Raw genomic sequence first — 25426 nt, forward strand, 5'->3', positions numbered from 1 at the left:
AAATGAGAAAGGAACTAAACACAAACCACTTTCTATTTTCAAAACACTTCCAGAAACAATATTGGCCCTGACAGTGACACTCTTCCTATACAAGCCCATGAGCAACGGAGAAAAATACAAAACAGAGAAAACATCATTTACAGTGAATGCAGAGTCAGAAAGGTATAAAACAAGGATATATTTTGAAGAAAAATTCACAAGTCATTTCATTATTTATAGTATTTTAAGCATATTTCAAGGGCCTATAAAAATATCTAAAATTTCCTAGTCTGGCAAGTAGCTCTATTTCTTTCTTTGTTTTTTTAATTGCCTGTGAAATACACAGTTACAAGTCAGTCATGCTTCTCTATCTCAGTCATACAATGCCCCAACATTTCCCACCCCTCCAATCAGCCTGACATTTTTTTTTTCCTTATGGGTCACACCTGGTGAGGAACATGGGTTACTCCTGGCTCTGCACTCAGGAATCACTCCTGGCAGTGCTTGGGGGACCATATGAGATGCTGGGAATCGAACCCGGGTCAGCCGCATGCAAGGCAAACGCCCTACCGGCTGTGCTATTGCTCTAGCCCCAGCCTGACTTCTTGTGAACCGAGGGTATTAGGAAAGTAGAAAAATAAACCTGTATTGAATTTCATCTAATCATCCCTCACTTCACTACAAAGCAATATGGAGAATCACTCACACTCCAGATATCTGAGTTACTTTGACACAAGTCTAGCCAAATAATGGTGTGAGAAGCTCAGATGTGAGATAAAGGAAGACAACAGGAATGACACAGAAAGTGAGAACTGGACTCTGGGAGGAAGCTCAGACAGGGGTACCACGGATGGCGGCGGGAGCAGGCACTGCGACGACGGTGTGGCCAAGAATCACTGTGCAAATATCACCAGCAGTACTGCAAACCATGGGTCCTGGGATAAAAATTCTTAGAAAGGAAGATGTTTCTTAATGCAATATTGGAACAGAATCACTTAGTATTTGTACAATAAATACCTGGATCAAAAACTTCATCCATAATCATATATATAAACATACTTTTTCCCCATTTTACACATTTTCTTGATTATGACTGATGTTAGGAGCAAAAAGAAAAAAAATCATTTTAATTTCATTAGACAAGCCACACAACCAAAACATCCTGTATAAATGTATTCAATGAGAACAATTTGAGAACCATAAAGTAGAACTACAATGGCTAGTTAAGAAAGTTTGATTTAAAGTATATGCCATAAAAGGGAATTAAAACATATACTAACCAGGCAATTTAGCATGTTCACTGAACATGTAACTACTTAGCATTGCTTTTCAAGAAATTAAAATTAAAACCATCACTTAAAATACAATCTATCCAACCACTTCCCCAAATAAAATCTAAATCCAATAAAAGCACATCAGTAAAGGCCTAAAAAAGAAGATTCTTCTAAAAATTCACATAAAGTTGATAAAAGGAATGACAGAAGACACCACATCCTGAAGCACTGAGAGCTTTATATATTCTATATCAATTATAAAATGGTGAGACTGTCTAATGAAAAACATTTCTTCAAACTTCTACATGATAGTGAAAATATATGTCATTCTATTATTTAAAGCAACCCAGCATCGACTTTAAACTGCCAAATGCAAGAATCATAAAAAAGTAGTACTTCAGAAAGTGCAAGAATACAATACTTAAAAAAATATCTAAGACTGAGGAAGCTTGCACTGTAGCACTGTCCTCCCACTGTTCATGGATTTGCTCGAGTGGGCACCAGTAACATCTCCACTGTGAGACTTGTTAACTGTTTTTGGCATATCCAATATGCCATGGGTAGCTTGCCAGGCTCTGTGATGAGGGCTGTATACTCCTGGTAGCTTACTGGGCTTAAAGTACACAAGCCAGGACCTGTGGCTCAAGGTTCCGGCTCCACCCTCCCCAGGACACCCCCCGGCTCCTCTGGGTCCATGCACCGGGTGGTCAAACTTGTACAAGTGGCTCAAGCATTGCAAGATCAACACTACTTAAAATGAAACAAAGAAATTTCAAAACAAATTTTGAGTACTTAGGAGTACGGGAGAGTCAACAATCTAAATAGCTCCGAGTTTGGTGGACTCGCGGGTTAGAGTCAGTGCTGCTCAACCAGAGGAGTGTTTGGAAGGACGTTTTCCAGCAGGGACGGAAAAGGGATAGAAATTGGGACAGGTGGCCCGCGGAGACACTCCAGCTCGCAGGACAACAGAGAGCAGAGTGCAGCGAGAGCCCTGGGTTAGGCCCAGATCCCTGCGAGCCAGACTCCCAAAGTAGCGGTTTCCCTAGGAAGCAGAGGAACCCTAGACAGCTGGACCCAGGCTGGGATGACTGAGCACCAGGAACAGTGGGAAGCAAGTGATCTACCCCGGACGCTCCTCTCGAGTTGGAAGTGGGAGGTCAATGGAGCTACTTCCTAGTCTGCTGGGCAAGGAGGCACAGAACCTAAAAACATTCCTCAGCAGAGACGTTACTGGGACTCTAGAATCAGCAACAGCAAATGAAGGAACCGCAGGAGAAAACCTCTTCTCACCAGCAGTCCTACCAATTAAATCTTCCTGGGCATTAACATTAAGGATTTCCTATATATCTCTGTCTCTCTCTTTAGACATTAAGAGGATCTAAAGTCACAAGTTTCAATCAGTAAACTATAAAAGGTCTACCACATAGATCACTGGTATCATATTTAAGCTAAAGATTTAGATTTTACAATACATATATATATGTATATATATATATAAAGGGCTTAAATTTTGATTTAGCATGTAAGTTCATCGGAGCTGATGTTATCAGTAAATTTCCTAAATTTGTTTTTGAAAAGTAACAGTGGTATTTTAAAAAATGCTTTCATATGTTATTTTTGTTGCCTTTATATGTAAAACATAATTAACAGTAAAAACTCCATGGTCTCCATGGAACAGTGAAGAATCTAAGTCATCCAGCTTTTGTTCATATTCTACAACACATGTCTTTCTGCCTTTCGCAATATGTCCGATTCCTTTTAATTGAAGCCTCCAAGATGTATTCGGAGTAACTCTCTTTTTATTTATATTACCCAGAAATTAGTTCTTTTCATCTAGAAAGCAAGGCCTTTTCGGCCCAGAAAACATTCTTTTTATCAACTATCTCTTTGATCATCATCTCTGTTCTCTTTTTTCTTAAGGAAAATCTATGTGTGTGTTCAACTCTTGTCCACAAGCCTGTTATCTTCCTCCTTATCGTTTCTGCATTCTTACAAGACATCTCTTGACCTTCCTTCTTCTGCACTGTCCTTCTTATCATTCTACACCTACCCCATCTCACAGCAATTTCTCCTCATTTTACTCATAGACCCTTTGCCCATAACAGCTTGCTACGTTTTTATTACAGCTTTTCACTGTCTTTTCTGGGATTAAGAACTTTTTACATGTGGCTGGTATTTGGAAATCACATGGAAGTCTAAAAAGCATTGATACTGCACCTCTATTTGCTCAAGTCTTATTTCCAGTTAATACCCTTCGTATTTTAGCCAGCAGAGACTCCTTTACCAATTAATATCTTGTTAAAAATTAAAGGCAAATTTGTAATGATAGGTTGAGCAAAACACTCCCAAACTAAAAGATAACTGAAAAAAATTTAATTTCCGGATTTAATGAAGTCATCGCAATGTAATTTATTTACAAAATTGGTAACACTTTGAGTTACCTATCATAAATAAAAATGTCAGGAATAGAAGAAGAGACAGGCAGGGCACTTGCCCTGTATGAATTCCGAGCACCCCACCGGGTTCCCTGAGTCTTGCCAGGAATGAACTCTAAGCACAGAGCCAGGAGTAAGCTCTGAGCCAAACCAGTATGACCAAGAAGAAGAGGGAAAAAATCACTTTATACCTATTGAGAAAAATAAAATGTCAGATATACTGAAGTCATACTAATAAAATTTTAATTATGTACTCAGAGAGGTTTCTGCCTTTAAATAGTCATTTTATACCTTGTCAATTCATATGGCTTCCACATATACAATTCATGTGACAAGGCAGCATTATGAAACTCTGTTCTGCTAGAAAAGATGGAAACCTGAAAGTTAAATCTCTTCACCTGCTACCTGTCTTGCATTCCCCAGGTGCCCGTGCCCAAGGAACGTGAGCAAGTAGATACCCAGAAGTCTGGGAGCGGCTCTGCTGGCGGGGCTGTGGGGAGAGGTCCCTCGCCATGGGGCAAGAATACCAGCTGGCCTGGCCTCCGCAGAAAGCAAGAGGAGAGCTCTCAGAAAGGTAGGAAGGAACCACCAGACACCCCCAAACACCCCTTTGGTATCTATCACCAACACCAAAACATCAATGTGAAAGGACATATGCCTATCCTCATCACTGCACTCTGAAACCACCCAAATGCCCAACTACAGAGGAATTAATCAAAAAGTTGATATATATATATATATACATATACATACATATACACACACACACACAATTTCTAAGAAAGAAAAAAAATTATGCAATTTGCAACAACATGGACGGAAAGCAAGACCGTCATGCTGCTGAAGTCAGAAAGAAAGGGAAACTTAGTCTTCTAAGTCTTCTACTGAGTTTCGCCCACTCGGGGAGCTCCTTTTCTTTTATCTTCTACTTTCCAATAAAATTTTCTACTTTCCAAAAAAAAAAAAAAAGCTGGGAAGGGAGAGAAACAGAATGATCTCACTCATATGTGGGACCTAAGATCCACAGCAAGGTAGCCAATGGAACAGAAGGAAGGGAATACAATGGACAGGAGGGTGCTGGGGAGCCTGGGGGGGTGGGCGGGCGCACTGGTTACGGCCTAAGGTTACGATTACCTGCAAGGGAAACCACCAGTAACAATACTACAAATAATCACAAATTTTCAATCAAGAAAAAATACATAGCTAAAACACTGTCTGGCTATAGTTATAGTGGTAAAGCACTAAATGCCTGAAACTTTACATAAATAAGTGCCTAAAAATTAAAATTAAGAAAAAACTTTGCATTAAGGCCCATTATAAATGGTTTGCTTAGTGTTTCCCAGAGTGCCAGATACCACTTTCACCCTGGGGTGGCAGATGCTGGAATAATCCAGGGACAGTAGGAACTTCAGACACACTAGGGGGTGCTTTCTGTTCACTGCCTTTAAAGAAGATAAATTTCCAAGGGGGGAATCGCACTATGTGTATATGTGTGTGTGTGTGTGTGTGTGTGTGTGTGTTACTGAAATAGGAGCAGTACAGATTTTAGCAACATATTGGCACCAAATGAAGAATGAGCAAAGTTTATAAAGCTTCTGCTCACACACATAAAGAAACACAATAACAATTTCATCAGTACAGTGATCAACAAAACAGAATATTAGTAAAGATGCAGGAGCCCTAAATGAAGACTAGAGTAACTGGGATCAACTGACAATTACAGGGCTCTCCAACCACAAAAAAAAAATAAATAAATAAAAAAAGAACACATATTTTTCTCTAGTGAACATGGAACATTCTCCAGGATATATCACAAACTTGGGCATGACTCAAACATTCAGCAAATTCATTAACATTGAAATCATAATAAGCATCCATGCATCACAATACCGTATTGTAGAAATCAACCATAAAAAAAAAAGATGGGGGAAAACTGCAATGCACGGAAGCTGAAAAGAAAGCTGTTAAGAAACTGAATCAAGCAGGAAATCAAGGAAGAAATAAAAAGATTCCTTGAAAGTATAGAGAATAGAGAAATGAACTTTCAGAATTGATGTAACACAGCAAAAGTTAGAAATATTTAGTAATACATGCCCACTTATGAGACTGACACCCAAAGACAGTAAGACACAGGGCCAGCAATACTGCTCCACAGTTGGAAGCCTGCCTCATGAGCTGGAGGAGAAGGCAGCTGGAATAGAGAAGGGATCAATAAATCAATGATGGTTGGAGGGATTGACTGGGATGGGAGATGTGTGCTGAAAGTAGATAAAGGACCAAATGTGATAGCCTCTCAGTACCGATAGTTCAAACCGTAATGCCCAAAAGTAGAAAGAGAATATGGGGGAAATTGTCTACCATAGAGGAAGGGGGAGGGTTGGCATGGAGGGGAGGTGTGGGGATACAGGAGACATTGGTGGTGCAAAATGTGCCCTGGTAGAGGAATGGATGTTCAATCATTGTATGACTGAAACTCAAACATGAAAGCTTTATAACTGTATCTCATGATGATTCAATTAAAAAAAAATACAGGCCTACAATAGTAAAGAAGAAAATGTGAAAATCAACAATCTAAAAACACAACTTGAACAACTGAAGAAGGAACAACAAATAAAAACTTGAATATAAATCATTGATGTAGAAATCAAGAAAGCAATACGAAGCAACAATGAAACCATTTCTTTTAAAGAATAATGAAGATAGGCTGATGGTTAGCTAATGAGGAATAAAAGAAAAATGCATCAATAAAGCAGAACAGAGATGAAAAATTACAAGGGACCCCTCAGAAATTCAATATATCATGAAAAGTTATAAACAACTTTATGCAGTTAGGCAGGAGAACCTGGAAGAAATGGACAGATTCTGAGAACGCTGTAATCTCCAAAACTGAGTGAGGAGGAAGGAGAAAACTGAAGAGGCTAATCACAAGCAAATAAACTGAAACAATAATTCATAATTATTGTTTAATTAAAATAAACCAAGTAAAAAATCCTGGTTCAGAATCTCCCCATGTAAGAGTCCTATTTCAGATGGATTCTGAACCACAACCCCAATGAGTAAAGAAAAACCACTTTACTCATCAGTCTTTCAAATATCAACATTTCAGACCAATTTCCCTGATAAAGACTGATTCAAAAATCCTCAATATAATCATAGCAAACTGAATCCAATACCACATCAAAAGAATCATAAACCACCATCATGGGACTCCTCCCAGGGATTCAAGGACGGTGTGATATACACAAATCAATGAATGTAATAAGCATTATCAATGAAAGGAAAGATAGCAATCATACGTTCACATCAATCAATGCAAAGAACTCTTCTAACAGGATCCAAAATTCATTCCTGATACAAGTCCTCAACAATGGGGCTGGAGCAATAGCACAGCGGGTAGGGCGTTTGCCTTGCACGCGGCCAACCCGGGTTTGATTCCCAGCATCCCATATGGTTCCCTGAGCACTGCCAGGAGTAATTCCTGAGTGCAGAGCCAGAAGTGACCCCTGTGCATCGCCAGATGTGACCCTAAAAAGCAAAAAAAAAAAAAAAAAATCCTCAACAGAATAGGGTCGGATAGATGGTTGCTAAAGGTTGTGATCATCACCCATAACCCACAGTCATATCATCCTCAATGGTGCAAAACTAAAAACATTCCCTTTAAGATGGGGCACAAGGCAAAGATGTCCAGTGTCTTAACTTCATTCAATGCAGAATTATAAGCCCTAGCAATAATAAGCAAGCAGGAAAAAGAAATCAAAGGGATCCAAACTGGAAAAAAGAGGTCAAAAGTTATCATGATATTCACAGAAGACACTAAAGAGATCACTATAAAGCTCTTAGAAAAAATGTAATATAGCAAAGTTGTCCGCTACAAATTTAACACAAGTTTATCGCATTGCTTTATACCAGTAATGAACTTAGAAGTGAAAGAGATCAGAGAGAGAAACTCCATTCAAATCAGTGCCCTGCAAACATCAAGTACTTAAGAATCAAGTTAACAAAAGAAGTGAAGGACTCATACTATGAAAACTGTAACTTAAGACAGAAGACCTTGGAAAATGGGAAGATCCCATGTCAATGAACTGGATGAATCAATCTGGTAAAAATGACCATCTCATACAGATTCAATTCAATCTCCATCCAAATTTTGAAGATATGCAAATTCCAATAATATTCAAATTTTGATGACATTGCCATCCAAATTCAGATGCCATTATTATAGACTCAACGCAATCCCTGTCCAAATTCTGATGACATTCTTTAAGGACTTAGAACAGTCAATGAAAAGTTTATATGGAATCATAAAACACTCCAAATAGCCACAACCATATTGAGAAATAAATAAAAAGGGAGGTATTCCATCACCTAATTAAAAATTATATCGCTAGTAATAGTGATCAAAACAGCATGGTACTGGAATAAGGTCAGACTCCCTGATCAATGGGTTAGAATCAAATACCTATAGACAGATGCCCAGATCTACAGTCAAGTAATTTTAACAAAGAAACTGGATGCATGAAGTGGAATAAAGATAACCTCTTCAGCAAATGGTGCTGGGAAAACTAACACTTGTAAAGAAATGAAGCTGAATCCATATTTTAATCTTACACAAAAGTCAACTCAAAGTTCATCAAAGAACCTTGCCTGAGAGCTGACAAATCTACAAAATCCACTGATGAAACTATCTGCAGAATGCTCAAAGATTTGTCCTCAAATGTGCTTTCAAGAGTATGATTCCATTGTCAAAGGCAACAGAAACAAAAATAAACAAATAAGACTACATCAAATTAAAAAGTTTCTGCATGGCAAAAAATTCATGCTAGCTAAAACTAAAATATATCTGAAGGAATTGGAGAAAATATCTGTACTGAAAACATCAAATAAAGGGTTACTATTCAACACATATAAAAACTCACAAAGATCAATAAGATATTTTTTAAAAGCCCTATAAAAATGGGAACAAGAAATGAACCAACACTTCTCAAAAGATTACAGATGGATGGCAAATAGATAGTCACATGAAGAAGTGTTCAACAGCACTTATAATTAGGAATCCAAATCAAGATGACAATGAGATATCATCTGACAACAGAGACCTCGGCACGAAACAGAAAAACTAGGAACCACCTGCTTGGTGGCAATGTGGTGAAACAGGAATTCTTATCTGCTGCCGCCATGAACGTTGTCTTCTTCATCCCCCACAGCTCTGAAAAGAACGGACTTCCCATGATTATCTACCCCCAGAGCACACGCATACAGAACTATTTCAAAAGGACATATGCACACCAGCATTTATTGTAGCACTCAGTACAATTAGGATGTGGAAGCAAACCAGCTGTCCAGTGACAGATGAGTGAGCAATAAAGGTGTGATACACACACACACACACACACACACACACACACACACAATGTGATGCTACGCAGCTGCAAGGTACATGAAATCATACAATTAATTGCAACTATGAACTATAGTATATCATGCTAAGAGAAGTTAATCAGAGGAACAGGCGGTGGAGTTATTTGCCTTGCACACAGCTGACTTGCGTTTAATCCCTGGAACCCTTAGGTTTTCTGTGCTCCCAGGAGTGATACTTGAGCTCAGAGCCAGGAGTAAGCCCTGGCTTGCTTGCCTGCTTGCTTGCTTGCTTGCTTACTTACTTACTTACTTACAACTGCGTGTGGCAGCAAACCAAAAGTGAAACAAAAGTGTAATAAGGATCAATACCACATGTGGTATTTAGCATAAGAGACGACAAGTCATCAAAGGGGAGAATCCTTAACTTTAGATTACAGAAATAAGGACAAATAAGGAAAGAAATTCAGGGAGAAAAGGTAAGCAGGAGGTAGCAAGGGTAGAGGCAGAGTGTTCTAGAGCTGTGGTTTATGTATATATTGAAACCATGGTCAAGGACACGGTAAGTAGGAGAGACTCAAGCTACAATAATCAAACTTAAAAATGTGCCAGTCAAAGAGGCAGGTCAGGGGGCGGGAGGGAACCAAAGACACTGGCAAAGACAATGGTGGAGGGAGGTGAATTCTGGTAGTGGAACTGATGCTGGAACACTGTATGCCTCAAACTCTACTATAACTTTGTATATCACAGTGCTGTAATAAAAAAAAATTAAATGGGGAATGGGAGGGCTATCAAACAAGTAAGTACGGGAACTTTTGATATACATTGTAAAAATAACTAATTCAAACCATATAGCAGTTAACTTTTCCTTGGTATGCAAGACATCTTCATTAAGAATATTTTATTCATTAATAATTTGAGGATCAAATAATAGTAATGCTTTTAGCCTTAAAAAAAAGTCCATGACTGGGAGCATCTAAAGACGCTTCATGAAGAATTTGAGAAACTGGGGGTATGGTGCCTCCAGCAAGCAGGTCAACCTGTACCTTCAGGGTGAGTGCATCAGCAGCCTGATGGTCCCTTCAGGCTTCCTAAAACTCCAAAAATGACACTGTGCCTTTGGGCAGACCCCAAAAATTTGGGATCAAGTTTACCAAGAAATTAAACAGCCAAAAGTTAGGTATGTGGGAGACACACCCACAAACCACCTCCAGCTCAGCTATATAAGTTCATTTATTGGCCTTATTTCAGAGACCCAAAATCTTGAATGAGATCAAAAGCTGAAGTTAGGGCCAGTGGCGCGGAGGTAAGAAGAGAGCGTTGCAGAATATCCTGACCCTGTGCCAGGCTGTCTTCACCTCGAAGGGGGGCAGGTTGAGTCTCCCTCCCTGCGCCAAGCAGAACCCTAGAAGCCAAAAACCTCCAGAACCCGACCACCGCCGTGCACAAGGCCACTCTCCACATGCTTGGACAACCTCCCTCAAGAAGGGACGAGCCTCACCTAAGATGGGATGAACCTCATTGGAGAGCAGGAAAACCCAGAAATGCAGGAACCCGTGACTGAGATCCCCAAACCCGCTGGGATTAGGACTGGGCCTCCTCCCCCCAGGTCCCCAGTTTTCCAGAAGCTTGGCAGTCACACCCAGAAACTGCCCCTCAGCGCCATGGAATCTCTGTCTCTGTCTCTCTCTCTAAATTTTATTGAATCATCATGAGTTAGTTACAAGCTTTCATGTTTGGGTTACAATCACACAATGATCACCCATTTCTCCACCAGTGCACAATCCCCACCACACCCCCCCTTTCCCACCCTCCCCCTGCCTTCATGGCAGACAATATTCCCCATACTCTCTCTCTACTTTTGGGCATATGGCTTGCAACACAAACACTGCGCCATGTAATCTCATCAACAGCCAAGACCCAGAGGCAATAAACTAAAGCTCCCGAAGAGAGCGATGCAGAATTTCCTGGACATTATATTCTATCCATAACAAGCAATACAAAACAAATCGTCTAGCATTGCCTTTTCAGCAAGTTTGAGTGGTGGTAAGACTGGTGTCAAAATAGTGAATGTAAGAGAGAGAGTATGAGGGAAACTGTCTGCCACACAGGCAGGGGAAGGGTTGGAATGGGGGTGGGGTGGGCGGGGGGGGTGGGGGAGTGGGTAGGGTGGAGAAATACCAGGGATTTTGGTGATGTAAAATGTGCACTGGTAAAGGGATGGATGTTTGATGACTGTATGACCGAAGCTCAAACATGAAAGCTTTGTAACCGAATCTCATGGTGAATCAATAAGAAGGGGAGGAAAAGAATAATAATAAAATAATAAAATTAAGATTCTGAATAAAATAATGTGGAGTTCATGCCCAATTCAATTAGCTTAATCAATGGCTGAATAAATAGCAGTACTCCTACATTATTAAAAAAAAAAAGAATTTGAGAAAATACTGCCATAATTCTGAAACATACCATTTTTGCTTACTAAGAGTGAGTACAATTATTCAACTTTTAGTACCTGTTCAAAGTATCAAATTCTTCCATCTTAGAGTACCATGATTTCTTTGTTTGTCACTACCAATTTTATTGAATTGGTAACTATAAAAAAATCATGATTGAGAAGTCAAAATACAGATTTTAAAATCAAATTTATAAGAACTTCTATTAATGAGATTTTAATTTCACCTAAGTATGAAGAGAGTAGCACTGACATGTGGTATGAAAGAACTGTGGAAAATATTAAGATGAAGAACATTATTTAAAACAAACCATTTAAACAGGATTATTCAAAACTTAATCATTGTAGTAACAGCTTCGAAGATTTTGCCTGCAATAAAACCTCAATAATAAAGTTCAAAAATATATGTTCCTTAATCAATACTGTATTTTCCAACTTTCCTCTTTCATTGTAAGTGAAACTAAATTCACACCACCGCTAAGTGAGCTAACAGGCAGCATGGGAGAGAGGTGACTGACACACCCTATCAAATTCCAAACACTCAGCCCTACACCCACAGCTATGAGGGTGCAGAGAAGGAGTTACTTAGAGCAAGCATAAGTCATGCTACAGTATAAAATTAATAAAAGCAGAATTTCATCATCAAAACAGAAAAAGAAAAAGAGGAATATGTCAAAAGTCAAACTGATTTACTGATACCAGTTCATTAGGGACACAAAATTTAAGCAACAGTCATTTAAACCCAAATGCATCAAACTATTACATATTGGGAGGTAAAAAAAAATCAGTATAATTGTAATGACATAATTAATTTTTCTTTTCACAAAATTATTTGTTCATCCTAACTAACAAGCTTTAAAGACTTCATCAAGGCTCTAGCCTGAAGACTAAAAATTAATAGAAGTATACCAATGTAAAAATCATGAATTACATTTTACAACTATTCTCTGATCTTATAATTTGTGGATTTCTCAATTGCATAGTAAAAATTTACATTACAAAAATTTGTTGTGTATTCAGGTATGGGTACTGATGGGTATTAAAAACTGATCATTCAATGGGTAAATAATTGCCAATAAAAGCATAAGAAATTTTCTTTGGCAATCACAGGTAGTCAACAATTAAATGCCCAGGTCTACTGGACACCTTTGTCATTTACAAAAGCATAGATCAATCGACCAACAATGATACAATTTGATTAGCACAAATTAAAAGTTACTGGGAAAAAAAGGCATAATAAAAACTCTCATATTCTTAAATCTTCTTCATTTACAAATGGGTTAAGGGAGTCAGTGGCACCTGTGGTCAGGGCTCTTGCCTTACAGTGGGCAGCTGAGCCACCTCTACCGCAGGCACTGCGCATGGTTTCCCTGGGCACAGAGCTAGCTAGAAGCCCCACATCCTGTCAAACATCACACACACACAAACAGGCAAAAGGATTAATAAAAATATAGTAAACAGAGCATTATCAACTGTAAACATCACTATCACTGTCATCCCGTTGCTCATCGATTTGTTCAAGTGGGCACCAGTAACGTCTCTCATTGAGAGACTTATTGTTACTGTTTTTGGCATATCCAATATGCATGGGTAGCTTGCCAGGCTCTGCCTCTTGGGCTCGATACTCTCGATAGCTTGCCGGGCTCTCTGAGAGGGGTGGAGGAATGGAACTCAGGTCGGCCATGTGAAAGGAGAGCGCCCAACCCCTGTGCTATCGCTCCAGCCCATATCAAAACATAAGCTAAAAATAATATTACTAAGATTTTTTTGACTATAAAGCTATAGAATTATCATTCCATGCTTTAACTGTAAGAAATATGCTGTAATAGTCTGAGTATAGCTAAAGTACTGTGCTAATAGTACTGAACACGACATAAACATGAACAAAATTCACTTCTAAGGAAAAAAATTAAAAATAATAAATTGTTTATATAAGATTTCTCTAATGTTTTATTTGCTAGCTAGAGAACAGAATTATCAAAACAGAGAGCCAAGTTAGAAATACAGTATGTTTACACAAAATTATTTACCGTGGTTTTCCATTCAGAGTTACAATCTTTTGTTGTGGCTGAAAGTCCTCCTTGTTTTGTTTCAAATCCTACAAAAATAAAGAAGAATGCTTATTTTAATTCAGCAGTTAAGATTCAAAATTAACTATGTGATACTACCTTGTAAAAATCTTGAAGATGGCACAATAGGAAAATAGTTATTTTTTCCAGATACAAAAAGCCATCAAACTTCAAGATATTTCTTTGTGAGTATGATATTTCTACAAATGTAATTAATGCAATATTACCAGGACCAAAACTCATAATGAATAATCCCATTTAGGACCCAAATAAATTCTAGAGCTCTAGAGACAATTCTGTAAGATAATCTTACTATACTTTTGTTTCTGTGTTTCAGAGAGTTAAAACCTTACATCCATTTATTGCACTTGCAACTTTAACAAGGATATCTATAATCATTGATTATAAACATCCCCATATGAACATACTGAAGTTATATTTCATACCAGAGGTATAAAGTCACATTACATAAGTGGAATCTAAGAGTAAATAAACTGAAATTTACAAATATCTGAGTGCCAAGCATAAGTGTAAAGAGGATGACTGTCAAACTGGTTTTCTCACTGCCTTCCTGTCTTCAGAATTGCTGCCGCTCCAGCTCATAGAATCTTCATTCTCAGCAATGAAAAGAAACTGTTAAATGATGCCTTTTCAGCAGGCCTGACTGTTGGGGGAAAATTCCAAACAATAATAGTGAGTTCTCTATTGAAATATTGAATGTGTTCAAAGTATAGAGAATAAAATAAAGATCATTAGCTACTTAGGTGGGGGCTGGGTGGGAGGGGGTATATTGGGGTTCATGGTGGTGGAACATGTGCACTGGTGAAGGGATGGGGTTTCAATCATTATGTGACTGAGACTTATACCTGAAAGCTTTGGTTTTTTTTTTTTCACGTTGATTCAATATAATAAAATAAAATTAAAAACAAAAAAAGAATTGCCTGCTCTGCCTCTCAGAGCACTTTCCATATCATCATCTCATCTGCTCCCAGGAGGGAACAATCTACAATAGATGCTACCATCCTAATTTACAGATAGGCTCACAGAAAGCAACTTTTTCAAGGCCCAAGTGATAAGGAGCACAAATTGAAGTGGATAGTACATCTCTGAATTCCTTAATTTCCTTAACTAGTCAGTACCACTGCAACACATGGCACTTTGTTTGCCCCCCAGATATTGCAAAGGGATCACGGGCATAAGTCCCGGCATAAGTGAGACCCAGGAGACAGACAGAGGGGTCACAGGGAGGAAACCAGGCTTAAGGCAGCTCTGGTGAGGAAAGTTCACTAACACTGCCCACAGCACTACAAGGGTCCATCCCCAACTCAGAAGACAACCTGGGGTCTTAGCAAGTACAGACTAAAGATTTATAGAAGTTCAAATATCCAGAAACTTCTAATTCAAGTCACAGTCAAAAACCAATTAAAATGCTCAGTTACCTTATAATACTACCTTCAAAGTGTTTTAAATGCCTATGTTTTCACCTATCTTCACATATGTTCAGTAGTTTATTTTCTACTGAGACTTAAGTCAGCACAAAATAATATAAGTCAAATAGAAAGAATTTACGTGAAATAATATAAATTTAAGTAATGTAGGTAGCTTGTTGAATAATGCACAAATAATCATATTTCAATGTCTTTTTTCATTTTCATGTTACCTCCTATTCTAGTCCAAGACTACAACACCAACAAAAAATTTGCACATCTAAGAAATACATAAGATAACAATTTACCATTTCTAGAAGGGTATCAAAAGAGAATAAGTCATATGAGCGTTTATCTTTCAAAAGAAGAAGCAGGGTCGAATGTCCAATTATTTTCTTCAAATCCAGTAATGAATGAGAAAGCCTGGATGCAAAAATTTCAGTAATATGAGAAATAAAAACTTTGAATGCCTTCATTTTCATTATTAAGAAAGTAAATAATAAACAATTCATCCTGTATTTATAAAGTGAAACTTATAATGGACCTCTAATGCAATGATTTTTTTTTTTTTTACTCACAACTTAGTTTTTAGGGAAAAAGTATCAAGTGGAAGCTATCACAGAAAAAGATTCATTTAAAATAGAAAACCTTCTAGATACGTAAAACACAATCAATTCAAAGAAATACATGAACTGATTCAAATTTCTTACACTTTTCATGAATATCAAAACATTAAAAGTATTCAGCATGATCAAACCAACAGATTTAAGACATTCTACAAAAATACAGTACTTTGATATTTTAAAAAAAGGACAATAGCAGAGATGAGATTAACTCTGGTCACAAGAAAATTTAATCAATCCACACACTTCAAAGAATTAAAACTCCTATATAATTCAATTAGGTAGCTTGTTGAATCTAGTTTCATGTTCTTATTCAAAGAACTAGAAAAAAGTTCTTCACAGATTTTGATAATTGCCTTTGTCCCTTCTATTTCAATTGGTCACTGAAACTGTGAACTGTATTCAAATTGTAATTTTATGTCTTTGACTCACGAAATGGTTATGAATCAGCTGACTCGAGATTAATGTGATACCACATTGATACATTACCATCACTGCTGATTACCATCACATAGGGGAAAAAAAAAACTTCCTTGAATATTTTTCAAGTTTAGTCTTATTTCCTGAAAGCTCTACAGAGCAGGTACCCCGAAATAAACCTTGGGAAATATGTACAAAAGCGTTTCCAGTTTATTGTGTTTGCAGAGTGATTAAATTATTATCTCCTAAACAGGAAGCTGTTCTGGATCTATGCCTAAAGCACTTTGTTGCATGCAATTGCAATTAAATTTGTAAAGGTTAGAAGAACTTCTTTGTTATTTTATTTTTTCACTTTTTCAGTCACACCCTGTGATGTGATAGCATAGAGGGTAGGGTGTTTGCCTTGCACACGGCCAACCCTGTTTCAATTCCTCTTTTCCTCTCAGAGACCCCAGCAAGCTACCAAGAGTATCTTGCCCACATGGCAGAGCCTGGCAAACTACCCGTGGCGTATTTGATATGTCAAAAGCAGTAAAAACAAGTCTCAAAATGGAGATGTTACTGGTGCCCACTTGAGCAAACTGATGAACAACGAGATGACAGGACAGTGCAGTGCTACTCTGCGATGCACCAGGTTACTCTTGGCTCTGCACTCAGGAATCACTCCTAGCAGTGCTTGGGGAACCATATGGGATGCTGGGAATAGAACCTACATTGGCCACGTGCAAGTCAATGCCCTCCCCGCTGTCCTATCACTCCAGCCAAGAACTTCTTTCTTAAGAGTATAACATTATGCAGCTGGAGCAATAGCACAGTGGGTAAGCTGTTTGCCTTGCACGCAGCTGATCAGGGTTCAATTCCCAGCACCCCATATGGTCCCCTGAGCAGTGCCACGGGTAATTCCTGAGTGCAGAGCCAGGAGTAACCTTTGAACATCGAGGGTGTGACCCAAAAGGAAAAAAAAAAAAGTACAGCATTAAAGTTATGTGATAATCAATATTTACTTATTTAATAACTGATTATACAGCAAAGTTATATTATCAAAATATTGTGATTTCTGTTCCAGACATCATCCAGTTAATTTCAGTCTATTCAAGTATCTTCTAAGTTGGTAAAAAAAATATTTTTACCAGCTCAAAACATTTTATGAATAAATACAGCTCAGTAATAAAAACAAGTTTCACAACGAAAGTTTTTTATTGTTTACACAGCTATTTCTTAATTGGAATATCTAAACCTGTAGAATAAAAGAATTTAACTATGTTCACTATCAGTTAAAATTCATACACAAACGTAAGTAAAGTTTATCTAAGAATCTGAATCAAATTATATAAAAGCCACAAATCAATATTCTCATCCTAAAGGCACATGCTTAGCCTTTGAATGAGATGACAACAGAAAACCAGCTCTGCATTCCTCAAACACTTTCTCAGAATGTATAAAGCCATTTTGCTTTAAAACAAAACAAAAAATTTTATTGGAATTGACTGCAAGGACATAAGAAAGGATCAATGTACAGAAATCAATTAATATAATAAACCATAGTAGCACTGTCATCCTGCCGTTCATCAATTTGCTCGAGCGGGCACCAGTAACATCTCCATTGTGAGACTTGTTGTTACTGTTTTTGGCATATCGAATACGCCACGGGTAGCTTGTCAGGCTGTGCCCTGCGGGTGGGAGACTCCCAGTAGCTTGCCACGCTCTCCGAGAGTAACAAAAGGAAAAGGAAAATTCATATTCAAATGATGCAGAGAGAGCTATTAACAAGAGTCAACATCCACTCATGACAAAATCCCTCAACAAAATAGGGATGGAATAAATGGTCCTCAAAACAGCATGGCCATTTACAACACACACAGTCAATGTCTAACTCAACAGCAAATCCTTGAAAATTCCTTCTGAAATCAGGCATAACGATGTCTAATTTCACTAATATTATTAAATCTATTTGTATAAGTTCACGCTGCAGCAACCAGACTAGATTAACAAAGGGATCCAAATTAAAACTATCACTATTTGCAGATGATGTGAAAATAGACATATGTCTCTAATGATGTCTGCCACAAAAAAATCTCTTAAAACAATATACCAAAGCAGCAAAATAGAAGTCTACAAAATCAATACATAAAATTCTATTGCATTCATGCAAATAAACTAAAAGAAATCAAACAACTATTCCATTTAAAATTTTGACTCTGGTGCTGTAATTTGTTTCTTACTAAGGGGTACTCATTAATAGTACTCCACTTTCTCCAGCAGTACTTTACTGAACTGTAAAATGAAACTTTGGCAAGAATACCTACTTTTGGGGCTGGAGCAATAGCACAGCGCGTTTGCCTTGCACGCGGCCGACCTGGGTTCGATTCCCAGCATCCCATATGGTCCCCTGAGCACCACCAGGGCTGATTCCTGAGTGCAGAGCCAGGAGTAACCCATGTGCATTGCCAGGTGTGACCCAAAAAGCAAAAAAAAAAAAAAAAAAAGAAGAAGAAGAACCACTTTTCTTAGTACAGTGTATTCAATGTGATACCCACATGTGGTGTGTACCCTGGGTGATCAGAGACACTGTCAATAAGTCAGTGGATCAAAACATCAAATACCTAGAAATAAACTGAACAAAAGATGCCAAAGACCTACACATCAGAAAGTGTAGTCACTACTGAAAGACAAAGGAGACCAGTAAATGAAAAAATATTACACGGTCCATGGATTGAAAGATTAATGCCTTCAAAATGGGAGCCGGAGAGGTAGTTCAGTGGGTAACGGCTCTTGCCTTGCAAGCAACTGACCAGGATCCCCTATGAGACCCAGAGCCCCACCAGGAGTCATCCCTGAGCACAGCCAGGAGTCATCCCTCCTACAGTTGACTGTAGCCCCCAAAAAGAAACAAAACACAAAAGCACTGTCAAAATGATCATCCTATCCAAAGCATTATACTAAGTCAATAAAAACCCAGGAACATTGCAATGACATTCTTCAAGAACTTAAAACTCTACTGAAATATATGTGGGATTATGAAACTCCCAGATAACCAAGATCATTCTGAGAAAAAAAAAAAGAAATGGGGGACAGGTGCAATAGTAGAGCAGGTAGGGCTCTTGCCTTGCCTGCAGACAACCTAGGCTCAATCCCTGGCACTACAAATGGTCTCCTGAGCCCTGCCACAAAACATTCCTGAGATCTGAGCCAGGGTCAGACTGAGCACTACCAATGTGGTCTAAAATCTGCTGCCCCATCCCCCCAAAAAAGGAAATAAAAAAATTGGGAGGTATCATGTTTTCTACCTTTATACTAATATACTACAAAGCTATAGTGATTTTAAAAAAGTGTGTTGCACTATCATAAAGATATATATTTAAACTAATAGAATAGAGAATCCAGAGATAAACTCTCAGATTTACAAAGAGTTAATCTATGACAGAGGAGTATAAAATGGAGTAAGGGATGTATCTTCAATAAATGGAACTGGGAAAACATGCCAAAAGTGAAAATGGGGGGTGATGGGGAAATTTACACTGGTGGAGGGAAGTGTGTTAGAACGCCGACTAATCATGAACAGCTTTGTAAGGGACTTCTTAGTGATTCAATAAAAAAAAAATTAATGAAAATGAATCTGTACCTTACATCATACACACGTTAATTCAAAGTGAATAAAAGGATCTTAAGACTAAACCAGAATCCATATATAAATGTTACAACATCAAATTAAAATTTCTACATGGTAAATAATCAGACCAAAGTAAAAATATCAATAGTAGGCTAGTATATAAAATATATAAAGAACTCATGAAGCTTAGCAGCAAGAAAAAAACAACCCCATCAAAAAATAGAAAGATAAGATGAACAGATATTTTCCCCAAAATGACCTCTGGATGGTCAAGAGGCTTATGGAAGTGTTGATCACCACTTGTATTATCAGGGACATGCAAACCAAAACAATGAGGTATCCTCTCCTATCAGTGAGAATGGCATATATCCAAACGGCCAAAAACAGCCAGTATTGACACGGATGAAATAAAGAAGGAATCTTCAATCAGTTTTTGTTGGAATGTTTGGTTCAAAGTCTATGGAAAACATCATGGTGATTTCTCAAAAGAGAAAGAAGAGAGCTCCCAGATGACCCATCAATTTCTTTCTGACACTTACACCCAAATACAAAAAGATTAGTCTGAGAAGATGTACACACACACACACACAGATACACACACACACACAGTCATTACAGACAGTTCTTAGTACAATAGCACCCGTGTGTGTGCACAATAGCACACACATACACACACACACTCATTACAGTTCTTAGTACAACAGCCAGGTACTGAAAGTATTCAGATTTCCAAATACATGAATGTTAAAGAAGTTGTGGAGTTATAAATGCAACAGAATACTACACACCCATGAGAAAAGACTGAAATGTTGCAGTCTGCAACATCCTGAGTGAGTACTGAGGGTATCGAGTTTATGTGAAATAAGCCAGAAGGGCAAATGTCAAATGCTTTCACTCATCTGCAGTATACAGAGAAAGAAAAATAAGGCAAATAGACAGTACCAAACGCTAACAAATCCCGGGTGCCAGATTGCAGAACTGAAAACTCCAAGTATGGGGGGCTTTGGGGTGGGGGGACTAATGAGGTGGAGTGGGGCATGGGGGATTCACGGGGCAACAAAGAGGTGGACTGGGGCATGGGACCCATAAGGAAATAATGAGGTGGACCGGGGCATGGGGACACATGGGGGGAATGAGAGTTGGACACCGGCACCCGATACGGTGCCCCCTGTCTGCCAAGAGCGATTTCTGAACACAAAGTCAGGACGAAGCAGTGCGCACTGCTGAGTCTGGCCCAAAATTAAAAACAAAAAAGCATTACGCCAGTTTCCAGTCTAATTCATTTTCTTGTGTCATGGTTGGAATAATCCTCCCAAATGCTAAGATGTTTTCTTGCTCTGGTTTATAATTACATTAAATGTTTGATCAACTGCTGAGAGCATGATTGTGTGGCAGAGAAAGCTAGCGGAGCACGGGCCCTGAGGACAACACTGGGACGTCATCCTAAACTGGCCGCCGGAGACTTGCACATGACATAAAAACACACAGACAAGATCTTGTCTGTTTGGGGCTGGGATTACTAGCAGCCAAATGCAATCACCAACTCCTGATCTTGTACAAAGGGGCATTTCTCTCAAGATCTGAGTAAACAGTATACAACAGTCCAAGAACAAGGGAACAACCAATGAGAAATGACTCTTTGCTTCTTATTCCTAATTTATGTTTCTTAAAATATCTGGGCTAATGACTTAATTATTGTTTATGACTTTTCAATGAAGCAAAGCAAATTTATAAATGTCAAGCACTTGAAAATCATTGTATCTTATTTCTCTAACATGCAATTTTGTATGGGAAGAATTTTATATGCTAAAAGTAATATAAGACATATGGAGGAACTAATGATAGGCCTTGTGGAAAAATTACAAGACAAAATGTCCTGTAGTAAAAACTCAATGATGGCAGTCAAACAGGTAGCAGGCAGGAGGTAGAGAAGAATGACTCTTCTACTTCTTCTTAGAGCTCCCTAAGTCTGACTCTGAGCAGCTTCACTTTCCCTTCTTCCTGCTGGGGCCACCCCTGGAGGTGCATAGGGGACTATGCAGTGCAGGGGACAGAACCAACCCTTGGAGCAACCTACACGCCCTAGATGAACTTTTGAAGTCTAAGAAGAGAGGAGTAGGTGAAAAGGAAAATCAATACCTTGACCTTACTTTCAAAAATGCTTTCTATGGAAGACATACCAACACCATTATCGTAAGTGTTTTCACTATATGTCAAGTATCTATCTATAGGCATAAGAAAGATTAAAATACAGTCAGGACCCTCAAATATGTGAACATTTAAAATTTGATAGGGGAGCAAGAAGTATGAGCTGGAGCAAGGGAAGCTTCTTGTACAAACGGTACTGGGACAACTCGGGAGCTACATGTGAAAAAGCAAACTCAGGGTTTTTTCTAACACCATGCACAAAAGTCAGATCAAAAGGGATTAAAGATCTCAACATCAGACCTGAAGTACTTCCATAAAGTACATGGAAGAAAATGTAAGCAAAACCCTCCATGACACTGAAGTTAAAGGTTTCTTCAAAGATGAACCACCACTGACCAGGCAAACGGAAGCAAAGATAAACAAATGGGACTACATTAAACTAAGAAGCTTCTACACCTAAAAAGAAATGGTGTCAAGATACAAAGATAGTCCACAGAATGGGAAAAATAATTTATCCAATATCCCTCTGGTAATTAGTTAATATCAAAGTTTATAAAAAAAAACTGGTAGAATTTTACAAGAAAAAGATCTCCAACCCAATCAAAAAATGGGGAGACAAAATGAACAGAAACTTCCTCATAAAAGAAATACAAATGGCCAAAAGGCACATGAAAAAATACTCTTCATCATGAGCATTTTTCTAACACCATGCACAAAAGTCAGATTTCAACATCAGACCTGAATCCATAAAGTATATGGAAGAAAACGTAAGCAAAACCCTCCAAGACATTGAAGCTAAAGGTATCTCCAAGGATGAAACACCACTGACCAAACAAGTGGAATGAGAAAGATGCAGATCAAAACAACAACAAGATACCTTCTCACACCACAGAGACTGGCCCACATCCGAAAGAACAAGAGCAACCAGTGCTGGCACAGACATGGGGAGAAAGGGATTCTCTTTCATTGTTGGTGGGAATGTTGACTGATCTAGACTCTTCGAAAAACAACATAAGATATTCCTCAAAAGACTAGAAATTGAGCTCCCATTTGACCCAGCAATAATGCTTCTGGGAATATACCCTGAGGGCCCAAAACACCATCTGTGACCCAAAACACCACACAGCAGAAACACCACCTGCACTTCTATGTTCATTTTAGCACTATCCACAATAGCCAGAGTCTGGAAACAACCCAAGTGCCCAAGAACAGATGACTGGATAAAGGAACTATGTACATCTATACAATGCAATACTATGCAGCTGTTAACATGAATGAAGTTATGACATTTTCTTATGAATGGATTGATATGGAGACTATCATGTTGAGTGAAATGAGTCAGAAGGAGAGGGACAGGTATAGAATGGCTGCATTCATTTGTGGGATATAAAAATAAACATAAAGTATGATACTAATACCCAGAGTAAGGGTAAACCGGGGCCAGGAGAACAGGTCAATGTTTGCAAGCTGACCACAAGAGTGTGTGTGTGGGGGGAGGGGCAGGAAGAGCATAGGTAAATGGATATACCTGATAATCTTTCATTATGTGTATTGCAAACCATTAGGTCCAAAAGGAAAGAGTGAGCGAGAGCAAGATAAGGAAACAGAAAGAGAGAAAGAGCGAGAGAAAGAGAAGAAAAGTGCCTGCCATAGTGGCAGGTGGTGGGATTGGGGGGTCGAGAGGAAAACTGGGACCACCGGTGGTGGGAAAAGTACATTGGTGAAGGAGCGGGTATTGGAACACTGTATGACTGAAATACAATCATGAACAATTTAAAAATGTGTATATCACTGTGATTCAATTTTAAAAATGGAAAAAAATTGGGGCTGGAGCGATAGCACAGCGGGTAGTGTTTGCCTTGCACACAGCCAACCCAAATTCAAATCCCAGCATCCCATATGGTCCCCTGAGCACCGCCAGGAGTAATTCCTGAGTGCAGAACCAGGAGTAACCCCTGTGCATCCCTGGGTGTGACTCAAAAACCAAATAATATTAATAATAATAATAAAAATACAATAAAATACCAGCAGGATACTATACTTCAAATACATAAGGATTTAAGCAACCAATAAAACCAACAATATTTTTGCCCAAATTTCTCAAAAGGAATTCCAAATCATACCATCAAAACACACAAAAAAGCATAATATAAATAATATAAATAAAATGACATAAATCTAATTAAAATTCCTCTACTCATAGTATCAGTCAATTTTAGATTACTAGCTCTGTATGCTTTGCACACTTTTCTATACTTTGGGTGCCAGGGAGCAAAACTAATGGCCTTACATATGCAGTTTCTGCTCAACCACCTAACTGCTTCTCTAGATTAGCATCTTTTCACAGAATATTTTTCACAGAATATTTATAAACCACAGACCCACTTTTTGTTTGGTTCTTCATTTTCCTTAATTTTTTCAAGGGTGTGGAAGCCACACGTGGAAATGCTCAGGGCTTACTCCTGGCAGTGTTCAGGAGGCCAAATGAGGGAAGGATGAAAGCAGGGTCAGCTATGGCTGGGCAAGCACTCTACCCATGTACTATACATCTCTCCAGCCTGCAGAGCTACTTTTAAATTGATTATACATATGTGTATATGTGTGTATATATCTCATATAAGCAGTTTGAAGTAATTTAAATGATCATCAAAGCACACCATTATCACAGAAAAACTAACCTGGAATAAATAATGTCTAGACAATAATCTAAATCCTTTCATAGTGTAGGAATTATATCTGCACAAGTTCTATTGAATTGTTATCTGAATTTGCAAGATAATACAAAATCTTAAATTTTTTAAAAGTTCATTTTTTAATAATTTTATTACCTGGTTCCATAATCCACAACCACCCAGTCTTTTGCGGTTCCTGCTATAGCATCATGATGCTGAAATAGTCCCAAATTCCTTCTGGCTTCTGTCAGTGCCGTGTAAAGGAGTGATGAAAGAAACTGACTTATCTCATATTTCTTGGCTTGTTTCAGGGCAAAATAGTATAGGATTTCAGCAGCCCTAATATATAAAACAATCAGACATTTTTATTTCAAAACAAAACATTTTAGTTAAATATCTTAAATGTGTACTTATTGATACGTTTTTTACTGCTTTTAAATAATACACAATTTTGATGCAATTTAAAATCTTTCAATATTTCGATAGGCCAACAGTAATCAATCCATCAATCCCCCACTCAAAAACATCTTATCTAAACTTATATTAAGGTAACAGTTGTTCCAGATGAGCCTATAAGAAGTCAGTATCCATTGGTAGCAAGATAGGCTTATTGATGGAGAGAGCTCTACACAACAGTAAAGATTCATAAATAATACCACCCTCTCTTCTCATGTGCACACCAGGAGGAGAGACAGTGGGGATACTGAATCCTCACAGCACGAGGGACACTGGGGACAGTGATGCCCACAGCTCAGTTAAGACGTTTTGATGATTTAAAAAAAAAACTATATAGAGAATTTATCAAAATAAACTAAAAGCTAGGAATGTATAAACTACATTTCCCACTTATTTAACATAAGAAATTTAACAAAAGTAATAAAAGAAATCCTTTAAGATTAGCCTTGAACAAGAATGTGGGAGATTTCTAATATTTACCTTTTCTCATCAGGATATACAAT

The 25426-nt window shown here is 38.2% G+C and overlaps 1 protein-coding gene across 1 annotated transcript in view; it reads right to left on the reverse strand.

Annotated features, from left to right (window-relative positions):
* MAN2A1 (mannosidase alpha class 2A member 1) overlaps positions 1-25426 on the reverse strand; it is a 197661-nt gene that overhangs the window by 68854 nt on the left and 103381 nt on the right. Inside the window, exons 10-12 of the mRNA XM_055144979.1 lie at positions 24624-24806; positions 15303-15417; positions 13529-13596 (exon numbers count right to left, since the gene is read on the reverse strand). Coding sequence (XP_055000954.1) covers positions 13529-13596; positions 15303-15417; positions 24624-24806 — 366 coding nt within the window. The remainder of the gene's footprint in view (positions 1-13528; positions 13597-15302; positions 15418-24623; positions 24807-25426) is intronic.

Source organism: Sorex araneus, chromosome 1, assembly GCF_027595985.1.
Source record: "Sorex araneus isolate mSorAra2 chromosome 1, mSorAra2.pri, whole genome shotgun sequence".
Taxonomy (NCBI): domain Eukaryota; kingdom Metazoa; phylum Chordata; class Mammalia; order Eulipotyphla; family Soricidae; genus Sorex; species Sorex araneus.